The 23,784-nt window shown below is 34.5% G+C and overlaps 1 protein-coding gene across 3 annotated transcripts; it reads left to right on the plus strand.

The window, feature by feature from the left end:
- The first annotated feature begins 1,252 nt into the window (after positions 1-1,252).
- On the plus strand, positions 1,253-22,439 carry LOC108470487 (protein ENHANCED DOWNY MILDEW 2-like). 3 transcript variants are annotated; one of them, XM_017771812.2, is made up of 19 exons: positions 1,253-1,526; positions 2,064-2,508; positions 2,645-2,741; positions 3,750-3,800; positions 3,920-4,071; positions 5,362-5,461; positions 5,558-5,656; positions 5,895-6,142; positions 6,791-6,883; positions 6,988-7,494; positions 7,592-7,742; positions 7,834-7,935; positions 8,630-8,722; positions 9,295-9,336; positions 10,087-10,197; positions 20,939-21,010; positions 21,108-21,226; positions 21,324-21,384; positions 21,483-22,439. In XM_017771812.2, the coding sequence occupies exons 2-19, from the start codon at positions 2,096-2,098 to the stop codon at positions 22,218-22,220; spliced, it is 3,249 nt and encodes a 1,082-aa protein (XP_017627301.1). In that variant the 5' UTR covers positions 1,253-1,526; positions 2,064-2,095; the 3' UTR covers positions 22,221-22,439. The 3 variants fall into 3 exon arrangements, with proteins under 3 accessions (XP_017627301.1, XP_017627302.1, XP_017627304.1); XM_017771813.2 differs by having other exon boundaries at positions 2,088-2,508; XM_017771815.2 differs by lacking the exon at positions 5,558-5,656.
- Positions 22,440-23,784: the final 1,345 nt, after the last annotated feature.

Genomic DNA, 23,784 nt, shown 5'->3' on the forward strand with positions numbered 1-23,784 from the left:
TCTTCCTTGGGTATTGTCTTTATTATTGGTTATTCGATTACTTTCTTCACTCTCTGTCATGTTCATTAGTTAATTAGTTTAGTTAAATTTGATTAAAACAAATCCCTTTTATTTTAGGCTAAATAATAGAAATATAGTTAATACTAGTACTTTTAGTCCTTGTGGATACGATACTCTGGACTCACCATAACTAATACTATCATTCGATAGGTGCGCTTGCCTTAATCGTGATCGTAGTTTAGTTTAGTGGTTCATAAAACGATCATCAGTATATAGTAAAAGGTAAGGGTTGGCTAAGTAAACAATGTCTAAGGTCTTTTTTGAAATATTCACAAAACACAACTTCTATCATGCATGCATTTATTCAAATGAACAATTGACAATTCAATTGATTTATTTATAAGTATCCACACACTTCATTCATCATATGACAGATTTTATACATTTTCATTAACGATTATTAACATCTTCCTTAAAGATCTCAAAATCATCATCATGCTTAAAGATCTTGACATATTCCTTGAAGTCTCAAGAAAAGGTCCAGTGGAAAAGATCTTAACATCTTCCTTAAAGATATCAAAATCATCATCATCCAACAATATTCTCTCAAGCCCCATTTTCTGCTTTGTATTTGTAAGAAGTTTACCTTTGAACTACTCATTATAAGGATTTTTATCCTCTATTATAGCATCTTCAAGATTTAAACTATCTGAATCATTATTTCAAAACCTTCTTCGTTTTCGACTCAAGTTCCGTTGAAATCAGAGACCCAGGCCATTCAAGTTGTTGTATAGAGTAGAGTGGGCGTTCGATCGAATCGAGTGAAATTTTTTTAGTTAATCGAGTTGGCAAGTCCTATTTTATTATCTTAACTCGATTTTAAATTTTTTCGAATTAAGTCAAGTGAAATGAAATTTAAGTCAAGTCGCATCGAGTGAAATTGTTCGAGTTAAATTTAAAAAATAAACATGTAAAATTAAAATTTTGTTATAATATAACTAATTCTTTGGTAAATCATTAACAAACTTTTTAGGTTATAAAATTTTTATTTTAGAAAATTTTTAAAATTTCAAGGTTTTTTATACATTCTTTAGAATTAATTTTTTTAAAATTTTAAATTATTTTTTGTAATTTTTATTAAAAAATCAATTTGCTAATTTTGATAAATTTGAACTAATTTTGCTTTAAGGGCAAAAGAAATTTAATTGAAGGTGATTAAATAAGGGCGTTTTAGGAATATCCAATTAGAGAAAAAAAGCTCATGATAAGACGTAAACTGTACCAGTAACTGTTCTTGCCAGAAACTGTTCATGTAGCCAGCCCAGTTTCTGCCATTTTTGTACATTTTATTTCAAGCACACGCTTCTTACATTTCCAGCAACTCACTCTCTCTTCTTCAACATTTTCCCAGCTTTTCTCCCTTTCCAAACAAGATTTTAGGGATTTGTTTTTCCACTGAAATTTCAACTCCCTCCTACACCATCTGTCCTTTACGTCTCTCATTTCGAAGTTCATACCCTCCTCACGTACGTGTTAATTTAATGTTATTGTAACTGTCTTTTTTTCCTTTTTTGTCGAGTTTCGTTCTTTTGGGTTGTTTATGTGGTTTTGTTTGTCGTTAAGGAAACAAAAGGTAAATGAGTACGGGATTTTAGGTTCTTGGAACTCTAGAAAGCAAATGGAAAACTTTATGGTTTTCTAATTTAACATTTGATTTGCTATATGTTATCACTATTTTAAGGCGAACTGTGAGAATCTGCTTGAGTTTCACTTGATAGTTTTGTGATTTACTTCTTGCTCATGGACCTATAAAGAAAGTGCATTTGTATTCAAAAGTAACTATTTCTTTTAGTTATTAAAAAAAAAAACCTGATCTTCTTTTTTTCTTTTCTGAAATAAAAAATAGGTGGTTTTTTTTTTGTATGAGATTAACTTCTTTTATTTTCACTACTTTCTCATTTTCAATCAACCAAAATAACCAGCAGTATGCTTTAACACTCGAGTTTTTTCTAAGTTTTAGATATGACTTGTTTGTTTATTTATTTACATGTATTTCGCTGCAGTTTTCGCCCCTTCTTATTTTTCAGATAAGTAAATGTCATCCTCTGACGAAGAAGGTGAGTTTACTCCAGAAATTCATGTCTCGGAATATGTTTTTGTTGATCAAAACGGTGAGCCAATTTCATTTTCGGTCTTGCCTCTCCTATGGAACGAAAATGAGGTCATTGGCAACAGTAAAGCCCAGGTTTTCTTAGAGGGAGTTGCTGACGATGGTCGTCTGAAGATTTACCAGCAAGTTGTCGCATGGATGTTTGATCTTTCCTATGCGCTGCCTGAAATTTTGGTGTTCTCCAAGAACAAGAAACGGATGACACTCCAGAAGCCTAGGAAGAGTTTCGTAAGTACCATTAGGACAATCCTAATCACAATTCATTGGATGCATTTCCTGAAAAAGAACACAGAGACACCAGCAAAATCTGTATGGAACCACTTGCAAAACGTCTTCAGGTTGCTCCTCTCCAAGTCACTCTGTTGTACTCTTTGTTGCGAGAATTTTAATATTTTCTCTGTTAGTTAATTGTTAAATGGCGTGCATTTTTCTTTTCATATTACTTAAGTTTTTATTTTTATTTTTGTCATGCAGCTTATATGAGTTTGAGCCTTCTGAGCATGAACTTTTGCATCACAAGCTGTTAATTGGTGAAGCTATGAAAAGGGATAAAGACTTAGCCAAGTCTAAGGTTTGTGCTACTATGGACTTTTTTATGCGTTTCGTGTCATGACAATAATCTCTTATTGGGTTTGGGTACATAATAACATTACCAAAGTGATTATACTGTAGCTAACCTGTTAAAATCCATATATGCATGTGACATTCATGTGGATGGGGTATCTCATAAGCACCTCTTGAGTCATCAATCTGAGGATGTAGCTTAAAATATGCTAGTTCTGAGACTCAAATCTTTGGTGTTGGCCAAAAAGAAAGAAGTTACTAATTTGGAGTTAAAAATCTTGTCAATGATACGGTGCAGTTTTTTTCTGTCTGATGTTTCCTTTTCTTTTTCTTTTATTTGATATTTGTCTCTGATAGTTGTAACTGTTGGAACACTCATGTTAATGTTTGTCTTGTTCATCATGACCTAATTATCTTTTTTGTGTCAAAAGTTTCGAAGTTTCACTTTGTTAGAACATATGGATCTTGGAAACATATTTAGTTTTAGTTTTGTGAAACCTATTTTAGCTGAGTGAAGGGATCTGTCTTTACTGGTAAATTTGCCTTCTGTAGAAGTGTTGTTCAATGTGCAATACCATTACTCAACCAAGAGAAACAAGCTTTAGGATTCAATGCAACTAGGACTGATAAAGCTTGTTTGCTTACTTCTTGCACTTTCTTGTTAGATAGTTCCCTTTTGTGAGGTTTAGCTGGAATTACTACCCATATAACCTCCTAATGTTTGCTCCCTTCCTAAATGAAACTTGCATACCAAGCTTTTGAAGTAGAGCTTCTTAGCTATTCTCAAATCTTTTTTTTTCCCCTATAATCAATTTAGCAAGTTACTTCTAACATGATTGTACACAGTGAGTCATATTAGAGCTGCAGTATCTGCAGCCTTTACAAGCATATGTATGAACATATGCATGCATGTATATACATACGCCAACTTAATTTGTCCAAGTCACATGCTCTAATAAGTAAGCACATGGACAATGTGATAGATGAAAACTGATTAACTATTTATCTGGAACAGAATGTACTTAACTTTGTGGAGGTACCTCGGACAAATATAGCACCTCATCAGGTTTGTAAATATGTTTTTCCTATTTTGTGGCTTATTCCCATTTCGTGCTTTTACCTTTTAAAGTCTTTTATTTTTCATTTTCGTCAAATGTACCGTAGAATTTGGCCATGATTTAACAGGATATACCCAAGAAGAATAACTTTATAAATGATGGAGATGTAGACGATGAAGATTACAATGATGATGACATAGGTGAAGAAGTTGATGGTGTGAGGAAGTCCATTTTCGATCCTGTTTGTGCAATTTGCGATGATGGTGGCAACGTTCTACCGTATGCCCTAACTTTTTGGTTCTGGAATTTTTTTTGTGTACTTTTTTTAAAAAATTATTTTTACCTTAACTTGGCCTTTTCTTTTGGGTGGTGTGTGGCAATATCATGCATAGGTTTGGTGTTCCTTTAGAAACCAATAATTTTTAATTCACTTGGAATTCTGGAAGGCTTTTTAAAATGTACTACTACACTTCTTTTATAAGATTTTGGGATGGTAGCGAGATTTGAACCATTGGTTCAACCCTTTTGACATAAAATAGCATTGACAGTAAGGAGAAAATTGGAAAATAAGAAAGAAAGACAAGACTTTACTGTATTTGATCAACAACTTTGACGATATTTTAAGTCAAGACTTTTAAGTCGTGAAGATATAAGGTTTGTCGAAATGTTATGCATATTTCATGAAATCATGGAGTATTCTTTTGGTTCAAAGAGTAATGTACTTCTAGTGAATTATTCAGGATTTAATTTTTTTTCCTAAAAAAATTCCTTCCATTGTAGTTCTGGATTTATTTATTGAGGAAATTCCTTTCAGTTGCATTTGAACTTTTAATTGAATATTAAAAGTTGCTTCTTCCAAACTAAGGGATAATGGCTCCAAAGTGGAAAATGTCACTTGGACACATTCAGGCAAGGTGTATTTGATTAGGCGTATGCCTGGTGCGATTAAGATTTAAGCATGCTTTTTGTAAAAACTGTAGACCAAAAAATTGTCTACCTGATTGAGGTGCCTTCAATAGTAAAATAGGGACAACCGAACTCTCTATTTTTCAATGTTTGACTATTCCACAACAAACATGAGATGTAAAGAAATCATGAATTTGGCCAATAGGAATAAAAGGGAAAATTTTTCAGGTCTTTGGGATAAACTATGCCACCGTATAGAGATTATTGAAATATGTACTTGTAATATTTGAAATTGGCTGTTTATTTGGCATCCATATTTGATGTGGCCATTATTTAGTGCATGAATTATACTTTGAGCAATTTCTTTTCTTTCCGAAAACGTCATTACTTTTATGTTGTTAATAATCTTAGCAAAGGTTAACTTTCCCATGTTCACATGTGAGTTTGGTTGTCTAGGTTTAGGATGTAAAAGAGATGTATTAATGGAAGATTTAAAAAACCCTTAACTCAGGTTTTAGGATTCAAATATATCAACATGTATGCATTGGTACTTTTGGCATGCTCCTGTGGTTTTGAGGTCTGGCTTCTCTACGACATCTTTGCTTGCCTACACATTAATTTGATTATTTACTTGGTTCTCTTTGTTTATTGGAATTGATATAGCTGTGAAGGAAGGTGCTTGAGGTCTTTTCACCCAACAAAAGCTGCTGGGATTGATTCTTTCTGTGAATCTCTTGGCTTTGTCAATGACGCTCAAATTGATGTATGGGCATCTTTGTTTCCTTAAACATGTGTTTTTTCAGTTCATTTGCTCCGCTTTCTAGTGACTTGCATATTGTCATGATTTTTTTACCTGTAGGCTATTCCATCTTTTTTGTGTAAAAATTGTCTATATAAGCAGCATCAATGTTATGCCTGTGGTGAATTAGGCTCTTCTAACAATACTTCTGATCAAGAGGTAACTGTTTTTGAGCTTTGAAGGAACCTAAAGATTGTCTCATCATTAATTTATAAGTCCTTCCCTTGGATTCAAGGATCTTTTTGTTGTTTTCCACCATTAACTACTTAGTATTTTTATACACAACATTTACGTTGTATTTAAATATTGCAAGTGTATTGTCTTTTTTTGTTAGACATCAGTGTTGATAATTTAAATTTATACTATCATCAATCAGAACTTCTTTTTTCCCCCCTAGGTTTTTCCTTGTGTTTCTGCAACTTGTGGGCATTTCTATCATCCAAAGTGTGTGGCAAAATTGCTCCATGCTGACAATGAAGCTGAGGCAAAAAAACTTAGAGATAAAATTACTGCAGGGGATTCATTTACCTGTCCTGCCCACAAATGCTTTGCTTGTAAGCAAAGTGAAGATGCACAAGTTTATGATTTGCAATTTGCTCTATGTAGGCGTTGCCCTAAGGCTTACCACAGGAAATGTTTACCCAAGTACATTCACTCTTAAGTTGCTATTTTCAGTTTTCAAGAACCTTTTCTCTGAGACTAGGGGTGAGCAAATGGTTAAATCAGATGGTTCTATCAGTTTTTAACAGTTAACTGACTTAACAGGACCATCTTCCTACTATAACTGAACCAATTGACGTTCTCGGTCTTAACCATCCTAACTGGACTGGCTTAACATCGGTTGGTTATGCCAGTTAAGTGACTTATATTATATATATTATAAATATATTAAAAATTATTACAAATAATGTATGATATATTTTAAATTATTAAAAAATAATATATACTAAGAACTAATTTACCATTGAAGTTGAGTAGTGTTTTTGAAAAATGCCGTGAAAAAGTGCTTTAAAAAAGTTTGATAATGTTTACCATTGTTGTCAAAAAGTGCTTTTCAGTCTGTTAAGTTGGTTCGGTTATGAATTTTGATAAATGATAATTGATAAAAAAACCATCCTAATCAAGACCTTAACAGATTAACCGAGGGAACTGAATTAACCAAAGCCGACTGAATCGAATTAGTCGGTTAAGTAAATTAAGTCAGTCGGTTTTAACCGACTTATGCTCTCCCCTATCCATGACTTAATGCCTAGGAAAGGTTGATTTCGTCTGATGCTTTTTCTTTGTTTTCAGGAGTATTTGCTTCCAACATGACAAGTATACAAATAGTTTCGGAAGGGCATGGGAGGATCTCTTGCCCTATAATCGGATTCTAATATACTGCATGTAAGTTTTACTTATTCTTTTAGTTTGCCTATTTGGATAAGCTTTTTCTTTTTACTCATGCATTATTTATGAATGGTGATATTGTTGCTAAATGTGCTTACCAGGGAGCATAAGATTATCAAAGAGCTTGAAACTCCAAGCAGAAACCATTTGATTTTTCCTGATTTTGGAGTCAAAGAAAAGAAATGCAAATTGGAGCTATCTTATAGAGGAAAGAATTTGGCCTCAAAGCAAAGTGATGTTTCTGAAGTTTTTGTGACAAGTAGGAATGTTTTGAAGAAGCCAACGCTGGTTCAAAAGGCCTATGGTGATACTCATGCTGGTGGATCTAGTGAAAGAACTAAGAAGCCTTGTTCTAGACAAGAATTTTCTCCTTTGAAGGATCCAAATACATGCGTCACTAGTAGAAAGTTCTTGAAGCAAAATGCTAGACCAAACTTTGATAGGTCACTTTCCAAAGAGAAAACCAAGCTAACCCAGACAAAAGGTAACATAAAAGTGAACTTACAATTAAATCAAACTGGCCTTAAGTCCAAGAATACCAATCAAAATATGCATGCGGAGAAAGGGGAAAGCATTAGGCCTTTAATTGATGCGGAAATAGAGAAAGGGTAATTTACTGCCTTTATAATTTTAGTAATACTTAATTGGAAAATTTCAATGTTGAAGTGCTTTTTGGTTTTGGATTTGCATTTTTTTTAATAACAGCATTTCAGTTCTCATCAAAGAGGTTGATTCTTCATTCAATGCTGAGGAATTTTTGAAGAATCAGCAGCAAATCTCTGGTACAAATGCATATAGCTTCCAGGGTGCAGGTGACAAGAGTATTACATTGGGTAGGGTGGAAGCCTCAGTTAAGGTATATCTTCTTGCTCAAATATGATTGATAAATGGTCTGAAATAGCTAGATTCTTTTTATTGACATTATAGAAATTTCTTACTTGTTTTAGGCTGTTAGAGCTGCATTAGAGAAGTTAGAAGCGGGAGCTTCGCTTGAGGATGCAAAAAATGTCTGTGGTCCAGAGGTGATCAAGCAAATATTCAAGTGGAAGGTTTCAAGCCATTTTTCCTTTAATTGTAACTATTTGTTCTCAGAGCTATGCTCGCGTATTAAGCTTTGATGCTGGAAGGTTCTGAGTATATGTTTTCATGTTAAGGATTTTTTAGGTGCTTGTTTCTTAAACCGTAAAATCTTCAACTCAACTTAATTGGTCAAGTTGAGTTTTATTATTATTATTTTTTCACCACCTTGGCCTTAAGACTTTGTTCCTTTATCATGTGATGCATCTTTGGTCACTTGGAGAGAAAGTACCATTTTCCAAGCAAAATGGTAAAAAGAGAAGCTCTCTGATGTTGAAAGCATAGGCTTTTTACTATACCTGTGTGATAACCAATTTCACACATGATATAAATGAGTTTACTCACATCCCTAATTGGTTAGCTTAAAATCCTTCAAATAATAGATCAGCAGGACTTCTCTAAATCCCAGTGTCAGAGAGCCTTTTAATTATTGGTATTATATTCTTTTTGAGTAATTATTTGCATTTGAAAAGTTCTAATCAATTGTAGGAAGTGGCATTATGGTTGCTAGCTGCTTATCTCTTTTTGCCAATCTATGTAATGTGTATGATGTAAAAATGTTTGAGCATAAAATGTATAAATATTGTGGACAACAATATATTAAACTCACTACTAAAAGTTTGTTTGACAATTTAAATGCTTATATGTTGCATTCTAATTCTATAGGAGAATCTTGCTGTCTATCTTGGACCTTTTCTCCATGGAATGAGGTATACATCTTTTGGTCGCCATTTCACAAAAGTGGAGAAGCTTATAGAGGTATTAATGCTTGCTTTTCTATCTAAGCAAATAAATTAGAGTTAGAGTTGACTTCTTTCTAAGAACCGAACTTCTTAGAACATCTTTTGCCTACTAATTATAGTTTGAGTCATTTTCAAACCACTGTCTGGAAGAAAACAGCACAACTGTAAATTTATAAGTAGTCTTAAGTTTTCCTGAAGATTTATATTTTATTGATGAATAGATGTGGTGTTAACTATTAAGTTGATGTTCTTGGGGAATAATCCCGAATAAAACATAATAGGAGAGCAAGTGTTTTACTTTTTTCTTTATTGTTATTTCATTATTTTTCAGCTATCTTACAGCTGGTCATTCTAGAACTTTGTCCTTTGCAACTGAAGGAGAAAAGTAAAACATTCCACAAAAAATGGTTGCAGTTCTATGCTACTATCAACAGTGTGGAGATTTAGTTTACTATTAGGCTCTATCTAAGTTTTCATTGGCATTTGCTATGTAAATATGTTGTGGTTTGGTTCTGTTCTTGCTTCATGAATATGTCGATGCTTGGTTGAGATACATAGCGGAGCTAATAGCACTTGTTTATGCTGCAGATTGTCAACAGGCTCCATTGGTATGTACAACATGGTGATACTGTAAGACTATTCTTCTCCGTTTTGCTTTAGTTCACTAAATTTCCATTCATTATTGCACGTAATGTATGATCTTCTGGTGAAGAGCATAATATAATGGATGATTTTCTAGTGAATAAACGTAACATAATGGGCACATTTATTTTGTTTCTAAAAGATTGAACGAAATTCTACCGTGATCTTATGTCTTGTATTTGCAACTGTGAATGCTTCTTTTTTCTTTTTTACATTCTTCAACATGTATCACTTGAAGCAATTCATAGAATGATCACATTTTTTTTTATTGTGCTTCATGTTTTCATTCTCAAAGTTTACAAAAGGTTTGGATTATATAGTGGGAGGGCATTCTGTAGTATGAGATCACACAAGGACATTAATTCATAAAGAAGTGATGTGTTAGCATCATGCATCTTAATATGTGAAACTGGGAATGCAACGATTTTGATTTGATCTTCCGATTCGCACTTGCTATTACTTAGAAATTGGCTACTCATCTAGAGATGAAAGACCATAGTATTAGGTAAGAGATGCCACTGACTTGAAATTTTAAAATGTTCAATAGTCTTATTCTGGTATATATTTGGTGGTCATGGAAATGGCATAAGAATCCTGATCCCATTTTAGTGTTTTTTTTGTCGTTCCAGATTATGACCTGAAATTTGATTCTTGCTAACTATCCGATTTGATTTTTATATTTATTATGGTTCTATTAATATGGTCATCTTATTTACACAATGAACACTTCTTGAGCAGATAGTCGACTTTTGCTGTGGTTCCAATGATTTCAGTGGTTTATTAAAAGAGAAGCTAGAGAAGGTTGGGAAGTCGTGCTTATTTAAAAATTATGATCTTTTTCAGCCAAAGGTATGGTTAGTCTTTCCTGCATCTAAGCTCCTTTTGACTGGTGATGCTTTTTGGTTTGTGCCTTTCTCCATTTTTTATGAGTTCTAAAGTCTCAGTTGCAACTTCAAGATCTTGATGAATTGTTTCTATCTAAAATCGTTGTTCCCATCCTATAAAATTATTCATGTGGCAGAAAGAAACGTAAATTGTCTTGTCATTTGATCCACAAACTAAGTTTTGAAAATCATTTTGATAGAAGGCAAACCAAAATCCTTTTTCTTTAACTCCAATTTTTGTCAATCATATTATAAAAAAGTACCCATCAGATTGTCTTGTTAAAAATAGTGTATTGACAATTAATAAATACCCGGTGTTTCATTTGTGTTGGGTTGATGATACATAAGAAGGCATGAGCCAGACCTCACATTTCCTGGATTTGAACTGAGATCTTTAATCTGAATAAGGTGTTACTCTTATCATCTAAACCAAAGAATATGAGCGAAAAAGAAACTCACCCTGCAACATTTCCAAACTGCTGTAGTAAGTAATACTACTTGTAATTTATGTGCTTGAAGGAGTTGAACATGGCCTTATTTCTAGCATATATATTTTCAACTACTATATGAGTAAATTGGGCACTATGCCATCATTATGAGCCATCTTGGGGTTGAGTTGCTACCATCATTTTTAACTCTAAACTGAAAGGAGTTCTGGGTAGTGGTCTTGTAATTAAACTATTTGTTGTGCGGAAACGTGTGAAAGAGTAAAATTATTGTACTAAAAAATCACACTAAGTTCAATTCCCAGGAAAGAGAGGTGGATCACGAGGATCACTTAAGTACCAAGTCTTTCCTAGCCAGAATATCCCTCTATCGTAATTTAATAGCACAATAAATCACTACAATCACATTCACAAAATATGAACAATAAATAGTAAAGAACACGAGAATTTTAACGAGGTTCGCAAATCTTGCCTACGCCCTCTGCACTACCAACTATATTTCACTCCAAAATACAAGTGAAACTTTACAAATAGGAGAGAGAATAATGCCTTAAGTAGAGAATGGCAAATGTGGGATGATGAGAATGAGCAATGGTTGGCCTATTTATAGTTGAGGTTTAAGGGCCACCTTGCAAATTCCCTATTCACTTAGGGACCAAAAATTGCTATTATCCCATGCCCAACACTAAATAAATATTTAGTGCCCATAACTTTGACCTTTCCAAGGTATGGGTAGGTATGGGAAAGGTATGGGCAAGGTATGGGATATATTCTAATAATCTCCACCTTGAAGATTTGATTAGGATAATCTTTTCTTCACACAATTCTTTCGCCTTTGACAACAATACTTGATAGTGCCTTCTTCAACTGTTAAACTTGCGGATATTGATCAAGTTCAAACAATGTTCGAACTTGGTTCTTTATTACCACCTTGGTCATCATATCTGCGGGATTATCTGCAGTCTTGATCTTCGAAGACAAATTTTCCCTCTTCAATAATTTCCGCACAAAATGGAATCGTGCGTCGATATGCTTTATGCGTGCATGATAGACTTGATTCTTTGCTAAATGAATAGCACTTTGACTATCACAATACACGTTAATATGCTCTCGAACCAACCCCAAGGTTTTAGCCATACCTTGTAACCAAATAGCCTCCTTTACGACCTCTGTTACAGCCATGTACTAAAACACGTGGTTGACAACGAATCAGAGATCGTAATGTAGACTTCCAACTTATTGGTCCTCCAGCAAGTGTAAACACATAACCGGTGGTTGATCTTCGCTTGTCCAAATCACCGCATAGTCGAATCAACGTATCCAATAACACCTTTACCAAGTGTATTATCCTCGCTTGAACAGTAATCCAACATCTACGGTCTTCGAATATACCGTAGAATCCATTTCACAGCTTGTCAATGTCTTTTTCCAGGATTATGCATATACCTGCTCACTATACTAACTGCCTGTGAAATGTCGGGTCTTGTACACACCATTGCATACATTAAGCTACCATTGCATTAGAATACGGAACTTGTAACATGTATTCTCGTTCCGTATTCGTCGAAGGAGATAGTTGTGCGTAAAGCTTGAAATGAGAAGCCAACGGGTACTTACGGGTTTTGTATGCTCGTTCATGCCAAACTAACTGTAGTACCTTTTTCAAATCATTTTTCGAGTCAAGCTAACTCTATCATGAGCTCTATCTCTCCATATTTCCATGCCGAGAATCCTTTTAGCTTCTCCTAGATCTTTCATCTCAAACTCGAGATTGAGTTGAGTCTTCAATCTTTCAATCTCAACTCGCTCTTAGATGCTATTAGCATATCATCAACATATAAGAGCAAGTATATGAAAGTTCCATCTTGTAAGCTTCGAAAATATACACAATGATCAAATTTGCTTCTTGTGTACCTCTGCCCTTTCATGAACTGATCAAATCGCTTGTACCACTACCTCGGAGATTGCTTCAATCCATAAAGCGACTTTGTCAGTTTGCAAACCCAATTTTCTTTTCCAAAGAACCTTGAATCCATCCATTTGAGTCATATAGATTTCTTCTTCCAAATCACCGTGTAAAAATGCGGTCTTCACATCAAGCTGAACTAGTTCAAGATCATATTGCGCAACCAAGGCTAGCAAAATCCGAATAGACGAATGCTTCACAACAGGAGAAAACACTTCATTGTAGTCTATTCCTTCTTTCTGAGCGTAACCCTTTGCTACCAATCTAGCCTTGTATCGAATTTCATTTTTACCAAGAAATCCTTCCTTCTTTGCATATACCCATTTGCATCCAATTGCCTTCTTTCCTTGGCGGTGTCACCAACTCCCAAGTCCTATTTTTATGAAGAGATGGATTTCTTCATTCATTTCTTGCTTCCATTTTACACCATTAGGGTTACTTATTGCTTCGTGTAAGTAGAAGGAACATCATCATCTGCAATTGGAAGTGCATAGGCCACTATATCATCAAAGCGAGCAGGCTTACGAATCTCTTCTTGGCCTCCTATATGCAATTGAATCTTGTTCTTGTAGAGGTTCTTGGGTAGGAACCTCTTCATCATTTGTCCCTCCAATATTAGGCGGATCATCGTTAACCTTTTCAAGCTCCACTGCTGCAAAGTACTCTGGTTTTGTCTTTCTTTGTGAATCCTTGTACTTTAACATGGTTGATTCATCAAAAGTCACATCTCATGAAAACAATCTTCCTTGTATCGGGACACCGAGACGGTATCCTTTTACTCCATCAGTTATACCCAAGAATAATGCTTTCTTTGCTCTTGGGTCTAACTTTGATTCTTTTACATAATAATATGCAGTGGAACCAAATACATGTAAAGAATCATAATCGAGAGTGATTTACGAGTCCACATCTCCATAGGAGTTTTTCCATTTATTGCAGCTGATGGCAAACGGTTAATTAGATGCCACGCATATGTAACTGCCTCAGCCCAAAATTCCTTGCCCAATCCAGCATTGGACAACATACATCGAACTTTTTCCAGTATAGTTCGATTCATGCGTTCTGCCACCCCATTCTGCTGTGGTGTATCCCGAACAGTGATGTGTTGCACAATGCCCTCATCTTGGCATACTTGTAGAAATGGATCGTTTTTGTACTCAGTACCATTATCTGATCGAAGTCGTTTGACCTTTCGACCAGTCTGAGTCTCCACCATCTTCTTCCATTTCAGAAATGCATCCAAAACTTCATTTTTTCTTTCCATTAGATACACCCATACTTTTCTTGAATAATCATCAACAAAAGTAACAAAATAGTGCATACCTCCCAAAGAAGCCACTTTGGTAGGTCCCCACACATCACTGTGAACGTAGTCTAGAATTCCTTTTGTATTGTGAATTCTTGGACCAAATTTTACCCTCTTCGCTTGCCCGAACACAATGTTCACGAATTCCATTTTGCAAGAATTTGCACCTTTCAACAAGCCTTGCTTCGCCAATGTCTGCAACGCTTTTCACCAAAGATGTCCCAATCGCATATGCCATAATCTGGTAGCCTCGAATCTACATCTTTGTAGAAAGCTGTTGATGTTGATCCAATAACTGCACTTCCATTTAAAAAGTACAAGTTATTTCTTCTTGTGCCTTTCATCACCGTCAATTGCCCAGCTACTACCTTTAGTAATCCATCTCTCAAAGTGATTGTGAGCCCTTTAGATTCTAGGGCCCCTAATGAGATGAGATTTTTCTTCAGGCTATGTACATAGCGAACATCTGTCAAGACTTGGATTGAGCCGTCGTGATTCTTCAATTGGACTGTACCCACTCCCATTGTCTTACAAGCACTATCATTGCCCATAAGAACAATTCCACCTTCTAGCTCTTTAAGACTAGAAAACCAGTCCTTATTAGGACACATATGGTAAGTACATCCTGAATCCAAAATCCACTCATCCGTTTGACATGCCATTGTCATGCCAACCAAACTAAAGTCTGACTCCTCATCATGCTCCGCTACATATGCATTAGAAATAGTCTTGCCCTTTTGTAGCTTAGGACAATTCTTTTTCCAATGCCCTTTTTCACGGCAAAAGGCACATTCATCTTTGGCGGGTCTCCCTTTGGACTTTCCCCTTCTACCAGATTTGCTGCTGTGTGAACGACCTCTTACTGTTAAGACTTCTGCAGTTGTATCTCTGTGATCTCTTTTATCTTTCTTTCGAGTCTCAGATCTATACAACGCACTACAGACTGCATCAAATGTGATCGTGTCCTTCCCATGAAGCAATGTGGTGGTAAGATGATCATATTCATCAGGAAGGGAATTCAACAACAATAATGCCTTGTCTTCATCTTCAAATTTCTCATCCAAATTTAGCAAGTCTGCTAAAATTTTATTGAATGAGTTCACATGGTCATTCATCGACATACCGGGTGCATACGTGAATCGATAAAGTTTCTTTTTCATATAAAGCCTATTTTCAAGACTTTTCGTTAGAAACTTTTCTTCCAGTGTATCCCATAACTTCTTCACGATGTCTCCCTCATGACAGTAGTACTTCGCTCTTTGGCCAAACATAGGCGGATTGTACCATACTACTGTCTATTGATCTTGGCCCACTCCTTGTCATCCATCTTGTCGGGTTTTTCTTCAAGGGCTATATCTAGCTCTTGCGACATAAGACATCCAGATCTCACATTGCCACATACCAAAATTATTGGTACCGTCAAATTTTCTACTTCAAATTTTGCATTTGTTACTGAGAGTCCTTGCGATGACGATCTCGCTGCCATTTTTTCTCCTCAATCCCACTCATCAGATATGTGAACAAAGATGAGTATCGTGAATAGTGTAGTAAACGGTCGTATTCCCCAAGTACGAATCTAGCTCGATACCAATTGTTGTGCGGGCGTGTGAAAGAGTAAAATTATTGTACTAAAAATCACACTAAGTTTAATTCCCGGAAAGAGAGGTGGATCACGAGGATCACTTAAGTACCAAGTCTTTCCTAGCTAGAATATCCTCTATCGTAATTTAATAGCACAATAAATCACTACAATCACATTCACAAAATATGAACAATAAATAGTAAAGAACACGAATTTTAACGAGGTTCGCAAATCTTGCCTACGCCCTCGAGCACTATCAACTATATTTCACTCCAAAATACAAGTGAAACTTTACAAATAGGGAGAGAGAACAATGCCTTAAGTAGAGAATGGCAAATGTGAGATGATGAGAATGAGCAATGGTTGGCCTATTTATAGTTGAGGTTTAAGGTCCACCTTGCAAATTCCCTATTCACTTAGGGACCAAAAATTGCTATTATCCCATGCCCAACACTAAATAAATATTTGGTGCCCATAACTTTGACCTTTCCAAGGTATGGGTAGGTATGGGAAAGGTATGGGCAAGGTAGGGGATATATTCTAATACTATTCCTAGCACTGTTAAAAGCTCGAGTCGACTTGAAATTAGAGGCTCAATGTTTGGATTGAGCTCGACTTGAGGTAAATGTCAAACTCCTCAAACTTGCTTGTTTAGGCTCATTTACCTAGTAAAAAGATAAGCTTGAATTCAAGTTTAAGCTTGATTATTTTGCTGAGCTTGAATTGAATTTTTTCAATATTGATTAAAATAAAAAACTTGATCAGGCTTGTGAGCTACTTGCATAGAGTATTAGGATGCTCAAATTCGGCTTGATCGCTTGAGCTCGGCTTATAATAACTGAGCCTAACCCATGTAGCTTGTGAGCAAAAATGTCAAGTTTACATCCCTAGTTATGAGGATTCAGATGATCCAGAATTCCTAATGTGATCTGAGTGTAAAGGATTCAGATGATGTAGAACAAACAATAAATACGGTTAAATTTTAACCATGGTTGCATTTCAATAGTGTAAATGTTGCATGCTCTGAGTTCGCTTCCAGCTTCTGCAAGAATGATGGCTAAAACTTGTGCTTAGTTGAGCATTTCGTGTGGCCACCCGTGGAGCTCTTATAATGGATCCTCTTTTGGTTGTTAAACATATGTTTTGATGCTTAGGCACCGTTCTTAGATGCCAAAACTTTTTTTTTACTGTATTGTTATATAATCATCATTGACTTGTATTGTTTTACTTTCACTAACACTTGAAATAGTTAAAAGTGTTGAAATATGTTTATATTTTAAATTTATTTAGGTAGATAAATCTTATTTAGGTAGATAAGTTTTATTCATATTTTATTTTATCTTTTAGTAGTTTATTAGAATAAGGGAATTATTTCCTAATTAGGATTAGGACTCTTTTCTCTATTTAAATCCAGATCTTTAGTTAATAATAATAAAACAATTTTATTAAATGTTCTCTTGAAAACTTTCATGGCATCTGAGCTAGGTTATCTCTAGTAACATCATGGTTAAAACAATCTTTATTGGAGATAAGAGATCCAACAATCAAACAGAGAAAGAAAGTTAAGTTTTATTGTTGAAACAACTAATGAAAATTATGAGGGTCAAAGTTCTCTAGAAGGGTCTCCATTCACTAAGGAACAACTAGAGCATTTACACAAGCTTTTTCAATCACCACAATTTCGAATGAATTCATATCTTCCTATCTGATCTAATGATCCTTCTTCCTCTTTTGCCCAATCAGGTACTGATTTTTCTGTTTTTTTCAGTGCAAGTCTTGTAAAACAAACACGTGGATCGTTGATTATTGAGCTAGTGATCATATGACTAGTAGTCATTTTTTTTTTTCAACTTACACACCTTGTGCAGGAAACAAAAAAATCAAAGTAGCAGATGGGTCGTTCTCTGTAATAGCCGAGAAAGGCACTGTTAAAATTTCGCCTTGGTTTTACATGATGTTTTTACATGTGCCAAATCTAGCTTGTAATCTCATATCGGTCAGTAAATTATCCCAGTCCTTGAATTGTCATGTTATATTTGACTCCTCTATGTGTCAATTTTAGGACATAGTCTCGGGGAGGATAATTGGCAATGCTAAAGAATCTGGTGGAATTTACTTTATTGACGACGACCATCTAAGTATACCAACAACTACTTTATGTTTAAATTCTACTTCTATTTTTGATAAGGTTATGATTTGACATTATAGGCTTGGACATCCTAATTTTTACTATTTAAGATATTTATTACCTGATCTATTTAAAAATAAGTCTTTCATATCACTATGAATTTTGTGAATTGGCTAAACATTATCGGCCGTTTTTTCCACCTCAAAAATATAAAGCTTTTAAACCTTTTTCATTAATTCATACTGATGTTTGGGGATTTTCAAGAGTCAACTTTTTCAAGAAAACGTTAGTTTGTCACATTTATTGATGATCATGCTTGCATTTGTTGGGTGTTTTTATTAAAAGATAAGTTTGAAGTTAAAAATGTGTTTCAGCCTTTTTATGCTATGGTGAAAACACAATTTGGTGTGAGAATAGAAGTACTTCGGAGTGACAATGGTGGGAAATTTTTTAGTAATCAATTAGGTGTTTTCTTAACCAAACATGGTATAGTCCACTAAAGCTTTTGTACAAATACACCACAACAAAATGGGGTTGCAGAAAGAAAAAACCGACATCTTTTGGAAGTAACTGGAGCCTTATTGTTCATTAGTCAGGTACCACATTATCTTCGGGGTGAAACCTTGTTAACAGCCACATATCTTATTATTAGAATGCCGAGTAAAACTCTAAAATATAGAACTCCTTTCAGTCTTTTTAAAGATAACTTTCCTAACTATAAATTGATCACAGATTTATTCCTCTGAGTTTTTGGGTGTAGTGTTTTTTGTTATCTTCACAACCAAGGTAAACTAGATCCTGGAGCAAAAAAATGCGTCTTTGTTGGTTATGCTTCTAATAAAAAGGGTTACAAATGTTACGATCCAATTGATAGGAAGATTATTGTTACCATGGATGTCACATTCGTTAAAACGCAATCTTACTTTGATTCTAATCTTTAGGAAGATTTTATAATTGATCAAGAAAACACTAGGAATATACAATATAAGGATTCTAATAATGTGGAAAGTGAATTTATGATTAACACAACAATTAATGATGTTAATGTTGTTAATGAAAAGGACTATGAAGGTGTAGGGTTTGATCATGAGAATAAAGAACAAACAAAGGAGTTAATTATTTACTCAAGAAGAAATCGAAATCAAGAAAGTGGAACCCACCAGATTTATCACCAAGAATCTGACTTGCAAGATCTTGTTAAGAGTCCAGGTAAAGCTCATAATCCAACCAATGAATTTTCTGATTTAGATATTCCAATTACTAAAAGAAAAGGTGTTAGAAATGTTGTAAAATATCTCATGTCTAATTTTGTGTCCTATAAAGCTTTGTCTTCGACATTCTTAACCTTTGTTTCGTGTTTCGATACTGTGAAAATACCCAAAAATGTGAAATATGCTTTACAAGTTCTTGAGTGGAATGAGGCTATTTTAAAGGAGATGTGCGCTTTTGAAAAAACAGGTATATGGGAAACAGTGGAATTACCTGTAGGGAAAAAAATTGTGGGCTGTAAATGGGTGTTCACAACCAAATTCAAACCGGATAGATCTTTAGATAGATACAAAGCCCGATTGGTGGCTAAAGGGTACATTCAAACATACGGGATAAATTATCTTGAAACATTTGCTCCAGTAGCCAAATTAAATTTTGTTAGAGCTTTTATCAATTGCTTTTAATCTTGATTGGTCCTTACAGAAGCTAGATGTGAAGAATGCTTTCCTAAATGGGAAACTTGAAGAAGAAGTTTACATTTATCCTCCTTTAGGTTTTGAAGAAAAATTTGGAACTCGAATATGTAAACTCAGGAAATCTTTGTATGGTCTAAAGCAGTCTCCTTAAGCTTGGCTTGAACGGTTTACTCAAGTTGTTAAAAAATAAGGTTACTCACAAGGGCAAGCTGATCACATAATGTTTTATCGACACTCACAAAGAGGTAGAATAGCAGTTATTATAGTTTATGTCGATGATATCATTCTTACAGCAGATGATGTGGATGAAATAAGGCGTCTTAAGGAGCATCTAGCATTGGAGTTTGAGATCAAAGCCTTGGGTCCTTTGAAATACTTTCTTGGAATGAAAGTTGCTCGATAAAAGAAGGGTCTTGTGGTCTCTAAAAAAAATATGTGATTGATCTTTTAAAAGAGGCTGGGATGAGTGGTTGCCGCCCAGCTAAAGCACCAATTGATCCAAATGTAAAATTCGAAAATAAAGAAGGTCAATTAGTTGATAAAGGGCAGTACCAAAGATTAGTTGGTAAGTTAATTTACTTATCACATACAAGACTAGGCATAGACTTTGCAGTGAGCTTATTGAGTCAATTTATACACTCTCTAATAGAGGAACATGAAGAAGCAGTGTTTCAAATTTTAAGATACTTGAAGAGTTCACTTGCAAAGGGCTTATTCTTCAAGAAATTCGAACAAAAAGGAATTGGGCAAGCTCAATAATAGATAGAATATCTACATCAGGATACTATACATTTGTTTGGGGGAAACCTTGTGACTTGGCGAAACAAAAAACAAAGTGTTATAGCAAGAAGTAGTACAGAGGCTGAGTTTAGATCAATGGCTCAAGGGATTTGTGAAATGATGTGGTTAAAGAGAATTATGGAAGAGTTGAGGAAACCAATAACTTCGCCAATGAAGTTGTACTGTGATAGCAAAGCTGCTATTAGTATTGCTCACAATCCAGTCCAGCATGACAGAACTAAACATATTGAGATTGATAGACATTTTATCAAGGAGAAAATTGAAGAAGGCCAAGTGTGCATGCCGCTTGTTCCTTCAAAACAACAGATTGCTGACATACTCACTAAAGGGCTCTCTAAGACAAACTTTGATTTTCTTGTAAGCAAGTTTGGCATTATTGATATATATGCACTAATTTGGGGGAGGACGTTGAAATATGTATATATTTTAAATTTATTTAGGTAGATAAATCTTATTTAGTTAGATAAATTTTATTCCTATTTTAGGAATATTTTATTTTATCTTTTAGTAGTTTATTAAAATAATGGAACTATTTTCCCATTATGTTTTAGTAGTTTAGAATAAGAGAATTATTTTCAATTAGGATTAGGACTCTTTTCTCTATTTAAATTCAATTTTTTAGTTAATAATAACAGAATAGTTTTATTAAATGCTCTCTTGAAAACTTTCAAAAAGCATACCTGGCTGTTGCAGTTCAATTTTTTTGGTTTGCTCTTTTTGTATTGCTTCTCTAGTCTTTTGCCAGTGTATGCCATTCTAAAGGTTTCCCAATCTTTTTTTTTCTTTTTGCAGAATGATTTTAGTTTTGAAAAGAGAGATTGGATGAGTGTGAAGCCAAACGAATTACCAGATGGTTCTAGACTGGTAAGACACTTCAAAAAAGGATTAAATAAATTGACAAAGATGTCGCATGTGCTTCCTCTTTTGCTCTTTGATATTCTTGTTTTAACATTTTAATTAGATTATGGGACTGAACCCCCCTTTTGGGGTCAAGGCATCTCGTGCTAACAAGTTCATCAACAAGGCTCTTACATTCAGACCAAAGCTTATCATACTTATTGTTCCAAGGGAAACCAGAAGGTAAAGGCTTCCCTTGTAACCCTATTCTTATTGTTAAAAATTTTAATCAGAAGGTAATATTGCTCTCTTTCTCTATGTTGCCTTCTCATTTTAACAGACTTGATGAGAAAGATGCTTATGATTTGGTTTGGGAGGATGACAGAGTTCTATCTGGCAAGGTATGTAAAGATTTTAGTTACTTTTCTCTCACCGATTTTAGATATAAATGAACGTTTTACATTGCTCACATGTTCCTTATTCTTGTTTATTTCCCCAGTCATTTTACCTCCCAGGTTCAGTTGATGTAGAGGACAAGCAGTTGGAGCAATGGAATGTAAAGGCACCTCCACTTTATCTTTGGAGTCGCCATGATTGGACAGCCAGGCACAAGGCAATAGCACGAGAGCAACATCATGCATACGACTGGCTGGAAGAGTTGCCTGGAAATGGAGAAAATGCGAAAGAAGTTGAATTTAATTACCTTATGCAGGACAAACATGATTGTTATGGCGATTTCTCGAAAGACGTATATGCTTGTGGAGGTATTTCCAGCATATTGGATGGTGTTCCCGAAATGAATGATGGATTTGAATCCGAAGGCAGCAGAGGAACTGTCCATGGAAAGAACATGGAAGGCCAGTTTCCTGGAAGCAGTAGTATTTGGAAGAACAATGACTTCCCAAAGAAGATACATGACAAAGTAATTGAGATGCAACCTGAAGGACATGGCCATATGGATGCATCTCCAAAGGCAGCATCAGATAATGGGATAGCTTTGGAAACTGATGACATGTGCATTGATATGGAAATATCATCTCCAGACAACAGAGCCGGATATTATGAGGTTCCTGGAACTAAAGGAGGAGATGGGGTCTTCCAGAACCGTGGACAAGGTCCTCTTAATTTGGGGTTCAAAACAGAGTATAGGTTTAGGGATATCCAAAACCCTGTCTCAGCTCCTCGTCAAGAAAGCAAAAAACCCAGTGAGTATCAGAAGTGGAAATTACATCAGTGAATGTGATTGATGGTTCCTGAGTTGTTCAGTGGACTCAACTGATCTTCCCTCTTAAACTGGAACTAAAACTACATAGCAATAGTAGTAGGAATAAGAATAGGATATCTTTCTTAGCCTTTGAAGAACTAATTCCACTGCTCTTATTAGATGATGACGATGAGTTATAGTGCACTGACCCCATGATATGACATTGTTCCTTGCATTCGTATCTTTCAAGTACTAATTTCACTGCCCTCGTTATGATGTGATGCATTGCAGTGCGTGACTCCATAAATTTCCCAAAGTTCTTTCGTATAAATCAACGTTCATCTCAATCTGGAGTTTGAGACTAGGGAAAGGAAGAAATTAAGGCAATTAGATTTTATTTATGACAATTCAGATTATAAATTTTAAAACAAGAAAACAATTTAAAGAAAACAATTTAAGGAAAATTTTTATGTATATTTGGTTCCCAAGGTAACCTGCACCTTTTTGACGTATGTTCATGGTTTTTATGGTTTTATTTGTGTATGCATTCTCTTTAGACGTACTTTTGAGAAGAAATTTTACATTAATGAACCCAATTTTTTTAATAAGCGAAGTGTTTAAATATTTTAAATAAATCATTTAAAATGTTATTTATAATATAATTTTATATTTAATGTAATAATTTGAAATTTTTATTCATGATTTTTGTTAAAAGGAAAGGAAAGGTCATAGGTAAAAAAGTTTATATGGAACTTATTATTATTTGAAATAGAGGAACTTTCATTACTAAGATTTAAAACGAATAAGTAGCATGATAAACAGTCTTCAGCAATATTGGCATTGACAAAACTGTACATAAGAAAAAACTGTACATAAGAAAAGGTAGTTCGAAATACACAATAAAGTGATTAACGCTAGAATGTAAATTATAATTCCGTAAAAAACTTGAGTTGATTGATGGGTCGGGTTATCTGTTTAGGTCTAAAAGTCTACTTGAAATTTGAAAGGATTTGGACAAAAATATTAGGCTCAAAAAATGAGTTTGGAAAAAAAAAGAATGAGTTTGGGAAAAAAAAAGGCCCATTTAAAATATGGGTCGGGCCTGAACATTCAAGGCTAGAATCCGGCTCGACTCTGCACGTTTTTAAATTTATAATACTTTATATTATATTATTTTTATATATTATGTAATTTAAAGTACATTAAAAATATAAACATGTACTAAATATATAATACTACTCTAATATAAACATTAAAATAATGTTAAGATGACTATATAAAAACTTTCAATAAATAAAAAAATATAAATATATACTTTTAAAAATTTTTAAAAATAATATGGACGGGCCTAAAATGAGATTGGGCTAGTCTTTTGCAAATTTGGGCGGGTTTGAATAAAATTTTAAGCTCAAATTTTAGGTTGGATCGAGCTTAGAAAAACATAAAGTATGTTAATATCATGCTTAGGCCCGACACATGAGCACCTCTAGTTGCTGCCCATCCTTACGAGAACATCAATACAACAATTACCCTTCCGAACAATGTGAACAAGATGGCTATGTTGGAAGGTTGCCAATAAAGTCCTACAATCCAGAAT

The sequence above is a fragment of the Gossypium arboreum genome, chromosome 11 (assembly GCF_025698485.1).
Source record: "Gossypium arboreum isolate Shixiya-1 chromosome 11, ASM2569848v2, whole genome shotgun sequence".
In the NCBI taxonomy this organism is placed as follows: Eukaryota; Viridiplantae; Streptophyta; class Magnoliopsida; order Malvales; family Malvaceae; genus Gossypium; species Gossypium arboreum.